This window comes from Phoenix dactylifera, chromosome 7 (genome assembly GCF_051530095.1).
Source record: "Phoenix dactylifera cultivar Ajwa chromosome 7, Ajwa_hap1_PhDact_Kaust_v1.1, whole genome shotgun sequence".
In the NCBI taxonomy this organism is placed as follows: domain Eukaryota; kingdom Viridiplantae; phylum Streptophyta; class Magnoliopsida; order Arecales; family Arecaceae; genus Phoenix; species Phoenix dactylifera.
Window position 1 is genome coordinate 20,403,377 of NC_143196.1, and position 15,812 is coordinate 20,419,188.

The 15,812-nt window shown below is 41.9% G+C and overlaps 1 protein-coding gene across 1 annotated transcript in view; it reads left to right on the forward strand.

Moving 5' to 3' along the window:
* Window positions 1-7,256: 7,256 nt before the first annotated feature.
* The window catches only part of LOC103719837 (glycoprotein 3-alpha-L-fucosyltransferase FUT11-like), a 74,560-nt gene continuing 66,004 nt past the window's right edge, over window positions 7,257-15,812 (forward strand). Inside the window, exons 1-2 of the mRNA XM_039118463.3 lie at window positions 7,257-7,882; window positions 13,374-13,534. Coding sequence (XP_038974391.1) covers window positions 7,547-7,882; window positions 13,374-13,534 — 497 coding nt within the window. The 5' untranslated portion in view covers window positions 7,257-7,546. The remainder of the gene's footprint in view (window positions 7,883-13,373; window positions 13,535-15,812) is intronic.

Here is a 15,812-nt window from a genome sequence, read left to right on the forward strand (position 1 = left end):
TTTTGGGCTGATTTCAGCCAGCTGCTGGTGGCCGCCTCTACTGCCCTCCACCGCCCACTGTAGCTACTTTGTCGGACCACCGTGATCACAGTCACCAATCCGCCTCCTCCTTCTCATGTTTTGACAAAGAGAAAAGAGTGAAAAGAAAGAAGAAAAGTTAGAAAAGAAAAGAAGAAGAGAGTGAATCTCTCTCTCTCTCTCTTGTTTCTTCTCTTTCTACCTTCTCTCTGTTCTTTCTCTCTCTAAATAGACCCATGAATTCTAGTACAAGGTCCCATCCACCTATTCTACGGACTTGAATTGACCCCTGCAAAAAGGCCCTGAACCGCTTTGGTATTCGGGCTCCCTACCGAATCGATCATTCCAATCTTGCTGAATGTCCCTAAAACCATCATTGATGAATCCTATCAAACAATTGTGGCCCTAATTGAGTCCATACTCTATGATTCATTGATTGAGCTGCTTAGACATGACCTACCCGAAACCGCCGAACACTGTCACCCGACTAACCATCTCTATTTTTTATTATTTTAATTTAACAAAAATTATCGAATATAAATTAATATATCTTCTAATGTTTGTATATAGGTTTAGCAGATTTATCTAGTGAAGTTTGACGATCTAAGATGGTAGAGGTAAGTAGATCTTATACTTCTTATTATTTTTCAAATTATCATATTTTTCATGAATATGATTTGCTAGTAAAAATATCATATTTTTTATATAATTAAAGATTAGCATATGTATTACAAAAATTATATTTTATTATAAAAATAGTTCCATAAATATTTTTAATGAAATAGCTAGTTCATGAAATATAAATTTTATCATGCCATTTAGTATTTTTCCATCTACTTTTGTATATGTTTTACGAAAAAAATATGAATATTTCAAAGGCTCTGAGATAGCTATGTATAATCTCTAGAATTAAAAAAAATAACTTCCGGATCTAGCATCCATATGAGCACAGATCCCACCAACGGGTATAAAGTTAGCATACGAAAAATTTTTTTGTCGATTATGAATACGGGTTCTATTATGGGTATAAAGTAACTATAGTACGAATATCTGTGAATAATATTTTGAACTATGATATAGCTAAATGATAAAAGAATAATTTATAAATTTATTTACAATATGAATTTGTAACATGTTTATCAAATATGAATGATTTATGCATGCATGATTGGCTTTATGACTTGTTTTAATATATTATACTATAAAATGCTTTATTCTATAATATCTATTATTTTTTAAAAATAATACATTGGTATAAAAAAACTTATGCTTGTATCGTACATTTTTCTCTACATTTTTTTCTCCAAACGAATAGGATTGATAAGAATGACGGATGGTCCAAGCTTGGAACTCACTCTAGCAAGTTTGGCGATTTTTTATAGAAAAATTTTAGAATTTTAATTTACTACAAATTTATAGTTAATGACTTTCTGAATATTAAGTATTATGGGTTTGGAATTTATGTTTGGATTTAGATACTCTGAACCAACATTACTTCTACTTAATTGGTGATAAATTTGGATTCTATTTACTATATTTTGTTTGAAATAGATTTGAAAGCTAAATATAATGTTGAGTTCGTATTATCATGGATTATATCCCTCGATAGCATGGCCATGTCATGCTCCAAATTTGGGGCGTGACATCTTATGTTTGTTCTTGTAAAATTACAGGCTTGTTTCCGGTATGCTTTCAAACTTGCATGTCATGTTCCTCATTTTTATCGACAAATTTTGGCAGTATGTCTTTAATTTGATTCTTATTCAATTCTTATTCATATAAGGATTTAGTCTTCAAAAATATGTTAATTGATCTGATCAACTTGTGCATTTGTCTAGCATAAGTTCTGTAACAACCCAGGATCTCACCCAAAATGGTTAGCCGAAAGTTATTATTTGGGTTCCTTGATCCTGTATAAGTACCCAAGATTTACCCAGCGAATAACCGATGTGGGACTAAACACACGCCCGCACGAGTCCTCACATACTCCCCTCGTTCAAGCCCTGACGTCCTCGTCAGGCTAAGGGTTCAGATTTATTCAAATCTAATCACAACACCATGATTGGCCCGTAGTCAGCCCCAATGGATCTGTGCTGCAGTGTTTCCTAGTCCACATAGGTTATGGGCCGGATCCGCTCTGATACCATTTGTAACAATCCAGGATCTCACCCAAAATGGCTAGCCGAAAGTTATTATTTGGGTTCCTTGATCCTGTATAAGTACCCAAGATCTACCCAGCGAATAACCGATGTGGGACTAAACACATGCCCGCACGAGTCCTCACATACTCCCCCCATTCAAGCCCTGACGTCCTCGTCAGGCTAAGGGTTCAAATCTATTCAAATCTAATCACAACACTATAATTGGCCCGTGGTCAGCCCCAATAGATCTGTGCTGCAGTGTTCCCAAATGTCATGCTCCTGCCTATGCGGAGCACGTGAGGCATCTAATGCCACATGAGGGGGAAAAAAATACGGGGCTCCCCTGCCAGATATTGTCCGATTCTGAAGATTCACGCAAGCGTCCTTCACCCCTCTCCGATTTTGTTTTCCTCCCAAAATGCGTCTGCAGAATTTGGAGACACCCGCCTCATATGCCCAAGCTCTGGAATGAATCTTTCCGATGTGGGACTATTGGGCTTCACACCCTTCTCACCATTGGACAAGAGCCGTCCTCGGCTCTGATACCAAATATCACACCCCCGCCTCCGAGGGGCACGTGAGGCACCCAGTGCCCACGTGGGGGCCACATGAGGGAAGAAACACGGGGCTCCCCTGCCAGATATTGTACGGTTCCGGGGTTTCACGCCAGCATCCTTCACCTCTTCTCGATTTTGTTTTTCCTCCCGAAACGCGTCTACAGAATTTGGAGACACCCGCCTCATATGCCCAGGCTCTGGAACGAGTTTTTCCGATGTGGGACTATTGGGCCTCACACCCTTCCCACCATCGAACAAGAGTCGTCCTCGGCTCTGATACCAAATGTCACGTCCCTGCCTCCGCGGGGCACGTGAGGCACCCAGTGCCCACGTGGGGGCCATATGAGGGGGGAAACACGGGGCTCCCCTGCCAGATATTGTCCGGTTCCGGGGCTTCACGCAAGCATCCTTCACCCCTCCCCGATTTTGTTTTCCACCCAAAACGTGTCTGCTGGAATTGGAGACACCCGTCTCATATGCCCAGACTCTGGAACGAGTCTTTCCGATGTGGGACTATTGGGCCTCACACCTTTCCCACCATCAGACAAGAGCCGTCCTCGGCTCTGATACCAAATGTCACGCCCCCGCCTCCACGGAGTACGTGCGGCACCCAGTGCCCACATGGGGGCCACATGAGGGGGAACACGGGGCTCCCCTGCTAGATATTGTCCGGTTTCGGGGCTTCACGCAAGCGTCCTTTATCCCTTTTTGTTTTTGTTTTCCACCCAAAACACATCTGCAGGATTAGGAGACACCCGCCTCATATGCCCAGGCTCTGAAACGAGTCTTTCCGATGTGGGACTATTGGGCCTCACACCAATGTCATGCCCCCACCTCCGAGGGGCACGTGAGGCACCCAGTGCCCACGTGGGGGCCACATGAGGGGGGAAACACGGGGCTCCCCTACCAGATATTGTCCGGTTCCGGAGCTTCATGCAAGCGTCCTTCACCTCTCCTCGATTTTGTTTTTCCTTCCAAAATGCGTCTGCAGGATTTGGAGACACCCGCCTCATATGCCCAGGCTCTGGAACGAATTTTTTCGATGTGAGACTATTGGGCCTCACACCCTTTCCACAATCGGAAAAGAGCCGTCTTCTGTTTTGATACCAAATGTCACGTTCCTGCCTCCACGGGGCACGTGAGGCACCCAATGCCCACGTGGGGGCCACATGAGGGGAGAAACATGGGGCTCCCCTGCCAGATATTGTCCGGTTCTGGGGCTTCACGCAAGCGTCCTTCATCCCTCCCCGGTCTTGTTTTCCACCCAAAATGCGTCTGTAGGATTTGGAGACACCCGCCTCATATGCCCAGGTTCTGGAACGAGTCTTTCCGATGGGGGACTATTGGGCCTCACATCCTTTCCATCATCGGACAAGAGCCGTCCTCGACTCTGATACCAAATGTCACGCCCCTGCCTCCGCGGTGCACGTGGGCACTGGGTGCCTCACGTGCCCCGCGGAGGCAGGGGCATGATAAGTTCTACCTAGGATCATATCCTATGAACTATTGGTCAATTTGTAGGTTTGAATATGCAATAGTTTGCAACCCCCCCCCCCCAATATGCAATTTTGCATAAAAAAGTGTGAAAACATCATATTTTGTTTTTCCCTAAGATACTAAGCAATGCTCATGCCACCTTCTAGGTGTCAAAAAATAATATAAATGTTATATGAATATTTAAGTAATTGATTGTTTATAGTTTAAAAATATATGCTTATGCTACATTTTGAACTAGTAAGGTGTGGCATACATATATTTTGAAATCATAATTGTCCATTTATGCAGAAAGATATATGATAATGGATAAAAGTTGGATGCACATTTTTGATAGACGACTTCCTCAATAGGAGAAAGGAGTTCATGAATTTCTTAAATTTGCATTTAGCAATTTAGATGAAGGGACTATTGAGTCCTAACCAAATTGTTGTTGCATTTTTTACATGGACAAGGGACCAATAGTTCATTTATGAACACTTGATCAAAAATGGGATAAATAAGAATTATAGGCGATGGTTTCATCATGGAGAGCAAATGTATGAATCTGATGGAGAGAGTGATGTTGATATTAACAAGCATTGTTATGATGGAGTGCATGATATGGTGTATGACTTTGGACGTGCTAATGTTGACAATATCGAAAACCTCAATCTCAAATTGGGGGGACAGGAATCTATCAAAGTTAGCTCAGAAAGACCAAATAAAGAAGTTGATAAAATTTAGAGATTGTTGCGGGAATTGGAACAGGAGTTATATCTTAATTGTGAAAGTTTCTCGAAGCTATCATTTATTATGCAGTTGTTGAATATTATCTTTTTGGCTTGCGTGGCAAATCAATTGATGCTTTTCTTGCATTATTAACAAAAGCTTTTCCAAGTGGTAATAAGGTTCCTATGTCTTACTCTGAGGCTAAGAAAGTTATTCGGGATTTGGGGTTAGACAATGTGAAAATAGATGCTTGTGTAAATGACTATTGCATCCTCTATCGGGGGGGAATATGCTGAGGCTCGATTATGTCTAGTATGTGGTGCTTCTAAGTGGAAAAGTAATGAAGCATATGAAAATGTGGCCCCCAATCATGATAAAGGTAAAATATTTTCCAAAAAGTTTCTACATTATTTTCCTTCAACACCAAGGCTGCAAAGATTGTACATGTCCTCAAAGATTGCTTCAAAGATGAGGTGGCACAAGAAAAAACTTCATAATAATAGGTATATGAGGCATCCGGCTGATTCTATAGCTTGGAAAAGCTTTGTCTCACAATATCTTTTTTTTGTAGCGGATCCATGCAATGTTAGGCTAGGCCTAGCAAGCAATAGTTTCAACCCATTTGGAATATGATCACTTCCGACAATGCATGACCAGTTGTTCTCATTCTTTATAATTTACCATCTTAGATGTGCATAAAAGATCCTTATTGTATGATGCCATTACTTATCCTTGGTCCTAAATCTTCTGGTAATGGCATTGATGTGTTCTTACAATCACTAATAGATGAGTTGAAGGAGTTGTGGGAAAAAGAAGTGAAGACACATGATGCATCATCAGACTGCACTTTTCAGTTATATGGAGATGTGATATAGACCATTAATGATTTTCCTACTTACGCTAACCTATCAATTCTCTTGCGGACCATCTATGCAGTTGTAGTCCCCTACCACTAGGAGAAGATGACCTTGCTGAGTGATTTTGGTTAACTCCTCCTGATCATCCTTTCCTTATAATCCGTACTTGCATAAACAGCAGCAAGCATCCATGGTCTAGTCATACCATCTGATATCACCATCACTACCTCCTGGTCACACACATAGAAAATATCTAACTCGCCAATCTCCAATCTCCAATCTCCATGCAGCAATGATTCCTCCCGACAAACCTCGGAATTCCACAGCATATAACTCCTGGGATTTAGGAAGGGCTCTCCTTGCCCGTAGCAAACTTCTACCAAATAGCCGGATTTCGAATAGAAGACACACATTTGGACTGTGGACTTGCACCAGTCTACGAAAGGCCGGGCAAAAGAGGGCTTCCATGCCCCTCGACAATTTCATGGTAAGACTTTCATTGGATAACTAGAGAGGTACCCAGGATCCCCTCCCCATACCTTGCTTCCACTATAGCACTGATCTCCCTCCAATCCTCCTCATTCAAATTCTTGTCCCCCTAAACTCCCTGCAGAGCCCTCTTCAGGAGGCCAAAGAGCCTCACATGAGGGGAAGAGGCTCTCCCCTCCTGACGGGCCCTTGACTTCTAGGACGGGTGGTTGTGCCGGCACGCATGAACAGGCCCCGGCACGCTTGAAATTCCCCCATTCCTGCTAGTTTTCCGGAGAACGCCTCGGAGGGCGCCCCCAAACCTCCCCCTGTTAGCCCCGTGCCCTCCGTTGGGAGAAGGGAGGGATACTTACCGGACGGCAGGGAGTGTGTTGGCGCCGGCAGCGAGCCGAACCCATCCGGTTGAGGTTCTTGGCGGAACCGACTTGCCTTCACCGTCGTCTCTCCCCGTTGGAGGCGTCTGCCAGCCCCATCCTCATCGGACTCGGGAACGGCCTCCAGCTGTTCCGAGCTCCTCCGAATGCTCCACAACTCGCTGGCCTCCACGGAGTTACTAGGGTGAACAAAGTTAACCTTGGACCTCACAGGCTCAGAGCACCGTTTAGCCGCCCAACTCGGACGGCTTCGGCTTGCACCCAAGTCTGGTGAAGCCCCGCCAACCTCCAGTGATGTCGGGCCCATACGAAGCCCGCAGCCCATGCCAAAGTCGTGGACCAGAGCTTTCCCGCGTTGGCCCGCCCGACGCGGGCTCAAACTGCCCACAGATGCCGGGCCCGACTCAATCTGCCGCCCGCCCAGGCCTCCAATTCATCCTGGGCCTTCGGTAGGAGGGCTGGTGGCCCATGGCCCACTGTCCAAAGCCGGGCCCTCCTTCCGGCCCAAGAATGGTCCATAAAACGACAAGAAATAATAGTTACACATGAATGGCACGTGTAGAGGTCCAGCGAACTGCTTCTATAGTCCTCTCAGATTGGTGGACGGAGTAGCAATCCATCCATTAGTTTAAACTCGGTGACGATGGAGCAGCCATCCGGAGTTCCATGGGAGCTGTCTTGTGTTTTGCACGTGAAGCGCGGACTTGGCCGAGAATTGTCTACCGAAAGCGCTGGCTTCCGGTTTAGTTGGTAAAACAAGACCGGAGACCGACCAACCTCACCTGGCTTGAAGGAGGCCACAACAGCTCCGTTCGTCACCTGCCTTCTCCGCCATTTCGCTCCGGTAGAGGAGAAGGGCGCAAAGGAGAGAAGCCGCTACGGGCCGAACAAGCGGCGATCGATCCATGGGCGTCTCTTCTCCGAACCAGAAAAAGAGATGGCCGAGCCTGCTTCCCCTCTTCGTCGCCCTCGTCGTCGTGCTCGAGATCGCCTTCTTGGGTCGCCTTGACATGGCCAAGAACGCCGCCATGGTCCATCAGTGGACCACCTCCTTCTATTTCCCTTCCACCCCCACCACCGCCGGCTCCACTGCCACCAACACCTCCACCTCCTCCTCTTCTCCTCCCGAATTTCTAGATGATGACTACCGCCGCTGCCAGGATTGGTTGGAGAAGGAGGACGCCGTTCCGTACTCTCGGGATTTCCAGAAAGATCCGATCTTTGTGTCGGGCATCGAACAGGTTAGCTTTGCTTGTCAAACCTTTCAAAAATGTTCTCTATCATATATTTCAGTTAGTTGACTTTTATTTTTGAGCTTCTTTACAGTTAGTCATCCTTTAATGTTTATTGTTATTGTTGATTTGGGTGTGATTGGTGTCATTTGAATGGGGCGAATGAGGTTTTCTCGAAACTTGTATGTAGTTGGTTGGTAAGAATGTTGGATTCAGAGGGGAAACTTTTGTGAGACATTAGTGACTACGGTAAGGCTTGCATCGCAGCCTTGATAAATTTGTGGGGCATTGAGAGGGTTTATGGAAGCGAAAGATTGGGGTGGAAAATAGAAAGAAGAGTGCGGTAGGGGACATGAAAGATGACCTGTCGCAAATTGTTCTGGTTCATGTCATGTGCATATGTCAGGATCTGTGGTGAATTGCTTTTCTGATTTTGTAGAGAAGAAGTAGCTGGGAAGAAGAAGAGCGTGCACATATAAGAGGGAGAAAGCGTAGAAAATAACTTTTATTAATCTTTTCTTCTAAAAGACATGACACAATCTCTCTACAAACTCACTTGCTACTCACAGCTAGTAAGTGACATTCTCCCTAGATCCCTCTGTAGCTCTCTCTTAACCTAAGGGATTCTGTGTTCTAACTCCAAGTTCAAAGACACTCTCCAAAAGTGCTATGTGACCATGATATATAGCCATGCGTCAACTCATAGTCCTTTTTCCATGCATCAACTCATATTCCTTTGTCCTCTCATATTTAAACTCCTAACCACTATCTCACAGCTGCTCCATAGACTGGTCGATTATTCTGTAATTCCTTGGTATTTGAAAAAAGAATTCCTAGTGCAAGTTGAACTTTCACAGGCTAAACTCTATTCTAATCCTATTTGCGTTTAGTACTCATTTAAAGTAGATGATATTGAATACGAGGAATAGGAAATAAAACCTTTTACATCAACTGGTTCACACATAGACCTCACATTAACAACGCTGACTGATGCGCTCCTTAACTAACATATTCCATAATTACATAAATTAAGACCTCACATTGCATCACAGCCTTGATAAATTTGTGGGGCATTGAGAGGGTTTATGGAAGCGAAAGATTGGGGTGGAAAATAGAAAGAAGAGTGCGGTAGGGGACATGAAAGATGACCTGTCGCAAATTGTTCTGGGTTCATGTCATGTGCATATGTCAGGATCTGTGGTGAATTGCTTTTCTGATTTTGTAGAGAAGAAGTAGCTGGGAAGAAGAAGAAGAGCATGCACATATAAGAGGGAGAAAGCATAGAAAATAACTTTTATTAATCTTTTCTTCTAAAAGACATGACACAATCTCTCAACAAACTCACTTGCTACTCACAGCTAGTAAGTGACATTCTCCCTAGATCCCTCTGTAGCTCTCTCTTAACCTAAGGGATTCTGTGTTCTAACTCCAAGTTCAAAGACACTCTCCAAAAGTGCTATGTGACCATGATATATAGCCATGCGTCAACTCATAGTCCTTTTTCCATGCATCAACTCATACTCCTTTGTCCTCTCATATTTAAACTCCTAACCACTATCTCACAGCTGCTCCATAGACTGGTCGATTATTCTGTAATTCCTTGGTATTTGAAAAAAGAATTCCTAGTGCAAGTTGAACTTTCACAGGCTAAACTCTATTCTAATCCTATTTGCGTTTAGTACTGATTTAAAGTAGATGATATTGAATACGAGGAATAGGAAATAAAACCTTTTACATCAACTGGTTCACACATAGACCTCACATTAACAACGCTGACTGATGCGCTCCTTAAATAACATATTCCATAATTACATAAATTAAGACAAATAAAGAACACTAATTAGAACCGCCCCCCCCCTCCCCCCCCGAATAAAAGGAAAAAAAAGAAACAAACTTCCCTCCTCTGAACAGAAAATCAAACCTAGTCATTTTATAATTTGGCAACTCTGCCATTGGTCTACCCCCTCAAATGCCCATGCAAGGAGTTAGTGACGACTACCAACCTTCTCCCTTAGCACCTCACTCCTTTCTCATCGTGCTAAATTGCTATTTTAGCATCCAACTGCAACTGTTGTATATCTAGCTACCAAAGCTTCGAAACCTTGTGGCGATATTGGAGCATAATACCACCTTTATTTGCAGAATTTTACTATTGGGTGGGTAAAATCTTTGGTTGGACATACCCTGAAACTTTAGGCCAAATTCATTTTTGGGTCACTTCTTTCGGGGTTAATCCGACCCTCTTTCCCATGCATTTCTTAGGGCTTTTAGGTATACCATGTCGCATTCCAAATTATCCAGATGCTTATGCTGGAGGGAATGCTCTGAGCAGTTTAGGCTCTTATATATCCGTAATTGGGATTTGTCATTTCTTCTTGGTCGTAACAATGACTTCAAGCAATGGAAAGAACAAAAGATGTGCTCCAAGTCCTTGGACTGTTGAACAGAATCTAACTACACCAGAATGGATGGTACAAAGTCCTCTAGTCATTCATACTTTTGGAGAATTTTTTACTACCAAGGAGACGGAAAGCTATGTGAAGTAAAAGAAGAGAACGTTGCCGACTGCTACTAAGATAAGAACCTTATAGAATTTTTCAAAATGTGAGTTCTAAAACCACTTGTGTAGTCGGAGTTGAGAATTAGAGGGACGTGCCAATAATCATGCTTTGCAATAATCAATTGACCTATTTGACTTCTTTTTCACCTTTTAACCCCACTTCCTTATAACTAGTTTCACTCCCCTGAAAGCAGAACCGTTCCCTTGTTTTGTTCTTATTCAAAAAGTAGACCATTAGCTTCACTCCAATAGTTTTTCCCTGACTTCATAAACTCTTAAGCCACATCAAAACTAACATGGATCTTACGGTTTTTGGGTTACCAATCCATCGTATAAAATGTTCATGCCCTGTATGCCCTTTTATATTAGAGCCATTTGCATGCTTTGGCTCATCAATCTCAATCCCTTCAAGACTTGATCTAACCTTGAATTGATTAAGCTCCCATTGCTTTTGATCTTTCTCTGGATTTGATTCATCCTCTTTCCAATCAAACCCTCTTTGCATCAAATATTCTTCTTCAAAATATTCCTGCACTATATCTTCTATTTCCTAGGAATCTGGCAACATGAACTTATTGCTTCTCAAAGCTTCAATCATGGAGGTCATACAAAATCGTTGCGAACATTAGTTCCTCAATTGCTTTTAAGCCCGAACAAGATCACTATCTTTGCTACATTTTGTGCCACCATATAATTCGCCTATTGGTTCATAATCTCCTTCATTGACTCCTCCCTCACTTGTAAGCTCCATTACCATATGAGTAAATAAAAGCTGAATAACCTTGTTTGGGAGCAACCTTCACTTGATAATCAAGCTTCAGTTGGTTTTACTTCTCACAGAAACAGTGAATTGCTTGTCCACTAATGTGTGCGCTTTTATCACCCATATCACTATCACCTTCATCATATGATTTACCTTTGTTCTGCTTCTGTGTTCTTTTTCTTCCTTTTTTCTTCTTAGAGAATAGTTGTCCTCTCCATCCTAAACCTTCAATGTTCCTATCGTGGAAAGCACCATTTTATGGCTAATGAGAAAACTCTCTAGCTCATTGACAAAATGCTGCATCTCCCTCCTTGCAACACCTACCACGTACTTAGCCCACTCTAGGTGTAGGTCGATAGATAGAAGTTTCCCTGTCTTGTCATTTGAAGTTTTATTATTTAGATCCAACAATGACAACTCCCTATATGCCATTTTCATATCCAATAATGACAACTTCCAACTCTAAAATAGATAACTTACCTTGCTTTAGATTTTCTGCCTCCTTCAAGAGTTGAATTTGGTGGGTCTTGATTTTCTATGGAAAGCTTGAAAAGATGTCCCAAGTTTGTTTCAATTGTCTTTGCATCAACTATCCAAACAAATATGTCATCTTCTACTATTTGCTCCCTAATGACATGATTTCCAAAAATTATAGTTGGAGTAGTTAAGCTTTCATAAAAACCTGAAACCCTTGTAAGCAGCCATATTCTTCAATAAAATCTCTTTTGCTTCCAACATTGGTCTAAAATTTGTTCCCAACACCGCCATAGAGACGCATATTGAAGTTGCTTGTCACACACTGAACTTGTTGCAGATTACTGTCTCCATCATATCTGGGCTTTGGGATAAATGTTGAGTTATGTTTGTGACATTCCCTTATTGTGGAAATGTAGTAGAGAGGAAGAGAGAGAATGAAACATATGTTTACGAAACTTTGAGTATTGAACATAAAGCACTCTCTCCCGAAACTGACTGCCTACTCACAATAAATGCCTAAAGCTTTGTTTCTCTCTTGACCTAAGGGACACTGTTCTCTTAAGTCCAAGAAATGAGGGCTACTCTCTAAAGAGGCTACACGACCATTATATATAGCCATTCTCCAATTGATAATCCTTTTCCTTCTCATATTCAAACTTTTAATTACTGCCTGACGGCTACTACATAGGCAGCCTAAATATTCTCTATTCGTTGATCTATAAATCAAACTTTGACAAACTAAACCTGGCCCCTAATCCTATTATGCTCATGCTGCCACATACATGATATTAAAATAATTGGCTTTGCTGCAGAGTTGGAGATAAAACCTTCCATGCTACTTCAACTCATGCTCCAGTTAACTAACAAACTCATTCTATAACTGCTTAAACTATTACTTAAATAATGAATCCTAATTATGTCCCCAAATAAACCCTACTAATCTTACTTAAAGTAGAAGAGGAAACCAAATTTTAATGCGATAGACAACTCTGCCACTGGCCCTTCTCCTTCGATACCCATGCAAGGAGACAGGATAACTCCCAGCAAATAATGCTCACATTTTAGCCTTCATATTGGAAGGGTTCATGGACACATCAGATTGGTGTCGAAAATAAAAAAATGCTGTAATAATGTGATACAACTTCTAGGAGGATGGAGTTTGCAGTGAGTGAGTTTTTTGTAATATAGTAATTGACATATTGAGGATGTATTAGTGGAGACTGAGCTGAGATGCTATATACTTAATGAAAGATATTGGGAATCTTGAACAAAAAGGTTCTCTTGTGTTTGTGTTTTGGGATTGATATTGAAGAGGAGTGATGTTTAATAAAGAGGAAGGTATTTGCTAGAAGGGCATCATTCTTTAATTATATACTGGTAGCAAAACCTAATACACCAAACTAAATTGAAACAGGGATTATAATTATTATACTAAAATTTCCTCGTTAGTTCCACCTCCACCTATACTTTCCCCCTCATTTAACTGTAATAGATGGAAGTTGAAATTCACAGTTAGATAAAACTCAAGTGGCCCAATCTCATGTCAAGATGTTGTATTCTTGAGTTCTATTTTTTTATTGAAAGAAACTTGGCATTTTAATATTGATCATCAAATTTAAGCAATGCCCCTTTGCTGTGCTTATAAGGTCTTCTTCCATGCTTATAATTTGATAATATATATTACTGATGTTCTGTTTCAGGATTGGAGTGCATGCTCTGTGGGATGTAAGTTTGGGTTTGCAGCTGACCGGAAACCGGATGCTGCCTTCGGGTTACATCAAGATCCTGCAATAGCTAGTGTTCTCCGATCCATGGAATCATCCCACTACTATGCAGACAATAATATTAATTTGGCACGAGGGTGGGTAAGCACAATATGATTTGTTGAATAGCATTTGTCTATAGTGTTGATTGGAAAAATAGAAATGTGCATTATCTTTTGTTTGTCTTTTGTTTAATGTCACAGAATCAAATGCAACTCAGAGGTCAGCTTTGCAACATATATTGATCTGCAATATACATTAATTTTCACAAACAAAAATTATCCTTATTTTTGACTCAAGCTAGGCAATCATTTTAGTTAATTTTTGAAGACAGTTTTCTGGTATAATTTACTAGAAGAAACTAAGCAAGTATCAGGTAACACTCAAACACACACACTCTGGTATAATTTACTAGAAGAAACTAAGCAAGTATCAGGTAACTCTCAAACACGCGCGCGTGCGCGCGCAGAGAAAGAGAGATTTCAACAGATAAAATTAATTGCTAGCGAAATTAGTGCCACAAAAAGTATATCACTCAAATTGATAGGAATGCTTCCGCATTGTTTAGTAGGTAGCTCCAAAATCTGCTTTTAGCAGGCATTCATGTACTGGTTGGTATGGCGCTGTATTTTAATTTTTTTCAGAGAAAAGGTTTTAGGCATGAATTCATGTACCTGTTTTGTACAATCTATACAGGCCGGTATGTACACTAATGCTGGCCTGCATTGCTATAGGTTACTGGCTGTGCTAACCATTAGCTTATGTCTGCATGAGGGCATAATGTGATACATATTGTATTGGTCGGTGACTGTTATGAGCCCATACCTTGGTAGTTTTGATTTTCAGCTTAAATTGATCCTGTCTGGCTGAAATGTCTTGGTATTGACATGATCAATAACAAGGGATCCTCATACTTGTGTTCAAGCTAAAAGCTGATCAGTTTTGGTCTGTTTCAATGGTTTTGGGCCTTTTGGCTAGTTAGCTGAATCTGATCGAAATTGATTACGAATGATACATTTATTGATCATTTAGCTTTTTAGTGTCACTCTGAATTATCGTTTCAAGTGTGTTGAACAATTGATGCTGAATCTTGGCAATTTTTCAACCTTCTTGAGTTAAAAAAGTTGTTTTGACTGACATAGTGATATTCCTTGTCTATGTGCATTGGATGTTTTATAGCTTACCAGAGCTTCCCAAGGCTAATCATTCATCGTTTAGGAAATTACTAAGCTGAAGGGAATCATGTATCACACTTTGTCCACTTTTTGCAAGGGTATACATCCAACTTGTGAAGGAGTCTCACATCCACATTGAACCTCCTGGCTCTTTGATTGTAAAGTGAAGGACGATGGCCATACCAACATACTCATTACAGCATGGTGACTACGTGATATATATTTACCCATCAAAGACCTATATCCTAAGAAGCTGAAGCAGACTGTTGAGCTTTAGTTTGCAATGAGTTGGGTCAAGAAGAGTTGGCTTGTCGGGTTCCTTCCTAATGAGAAAAAGTTGAACTCTCCAAAGTTGAGGGGAACTGATGCAGTGATGGAGGGCTCCATTCACTCAATCAAGAATGTCTTTTTTGAGAGAAAAAGGCTAGTTTAGGCTTTATCCTATTGTATGGATCAAGGTTTGCCAGGTTGGTACTAGAGCTTATACTGGTCAGCAATAGGGTTGTTATGGTGTGGGTCTGTATTGTGCCGTGCTGGAGCATACCAAAATAATGAGAGGGAGAAGGAGATGGCGGGAGGGGGAGATGGTGGAGAGGAAGGAGAGGGAGGGTGAGAGAGAGAGGGGGGGGGGAAGAAAGGCCTCATTGAATGGGAGCTTTGAGAAGAGAGAGAGGGAGAGGGAGAGGGGGGGGAAGGAAGAGGGAGAGAGGCCGAGGCCTCGTCGACGGAGCTTTGAGAGCTCCGAACGGGGACCTCAACAGAGAGGGAGAAAGGACAAGAGAGGGAGAGAGGGGATGAGAAAGGGACAGAGAGAGAGGAGAGAGAGACTTACCAGATCCGTCGATAAGGATGAGGGCTTCGAAGGGGGACGACAACTTCGACGGGGATGAGAGCTTCGAACGAGAGAGAGAGAGAGAGAGAGAGAGAGAGAGAGAGAGATAATGTTTATAGGCTATTTTGAAGGGGGTGTGCCGTGCCAGTAATTGACTAGTTTGGTTTGGTACACTCTGAATAGCTGGTTACCTTGATATGGATTTTCTAATGAGTTAATCTCAAGGCCTGAAGTATGCAAATATGTTCTTAAGGTCCTCAAGTTACCAAGAGACTAAACCTAACTGTTGTAAAGGATTGTTGTCCAATAACTTTTGCTTAAAGTACTTTATCATATACTGTGGTTAATTTCGTGATTTAGTCTTGAAGT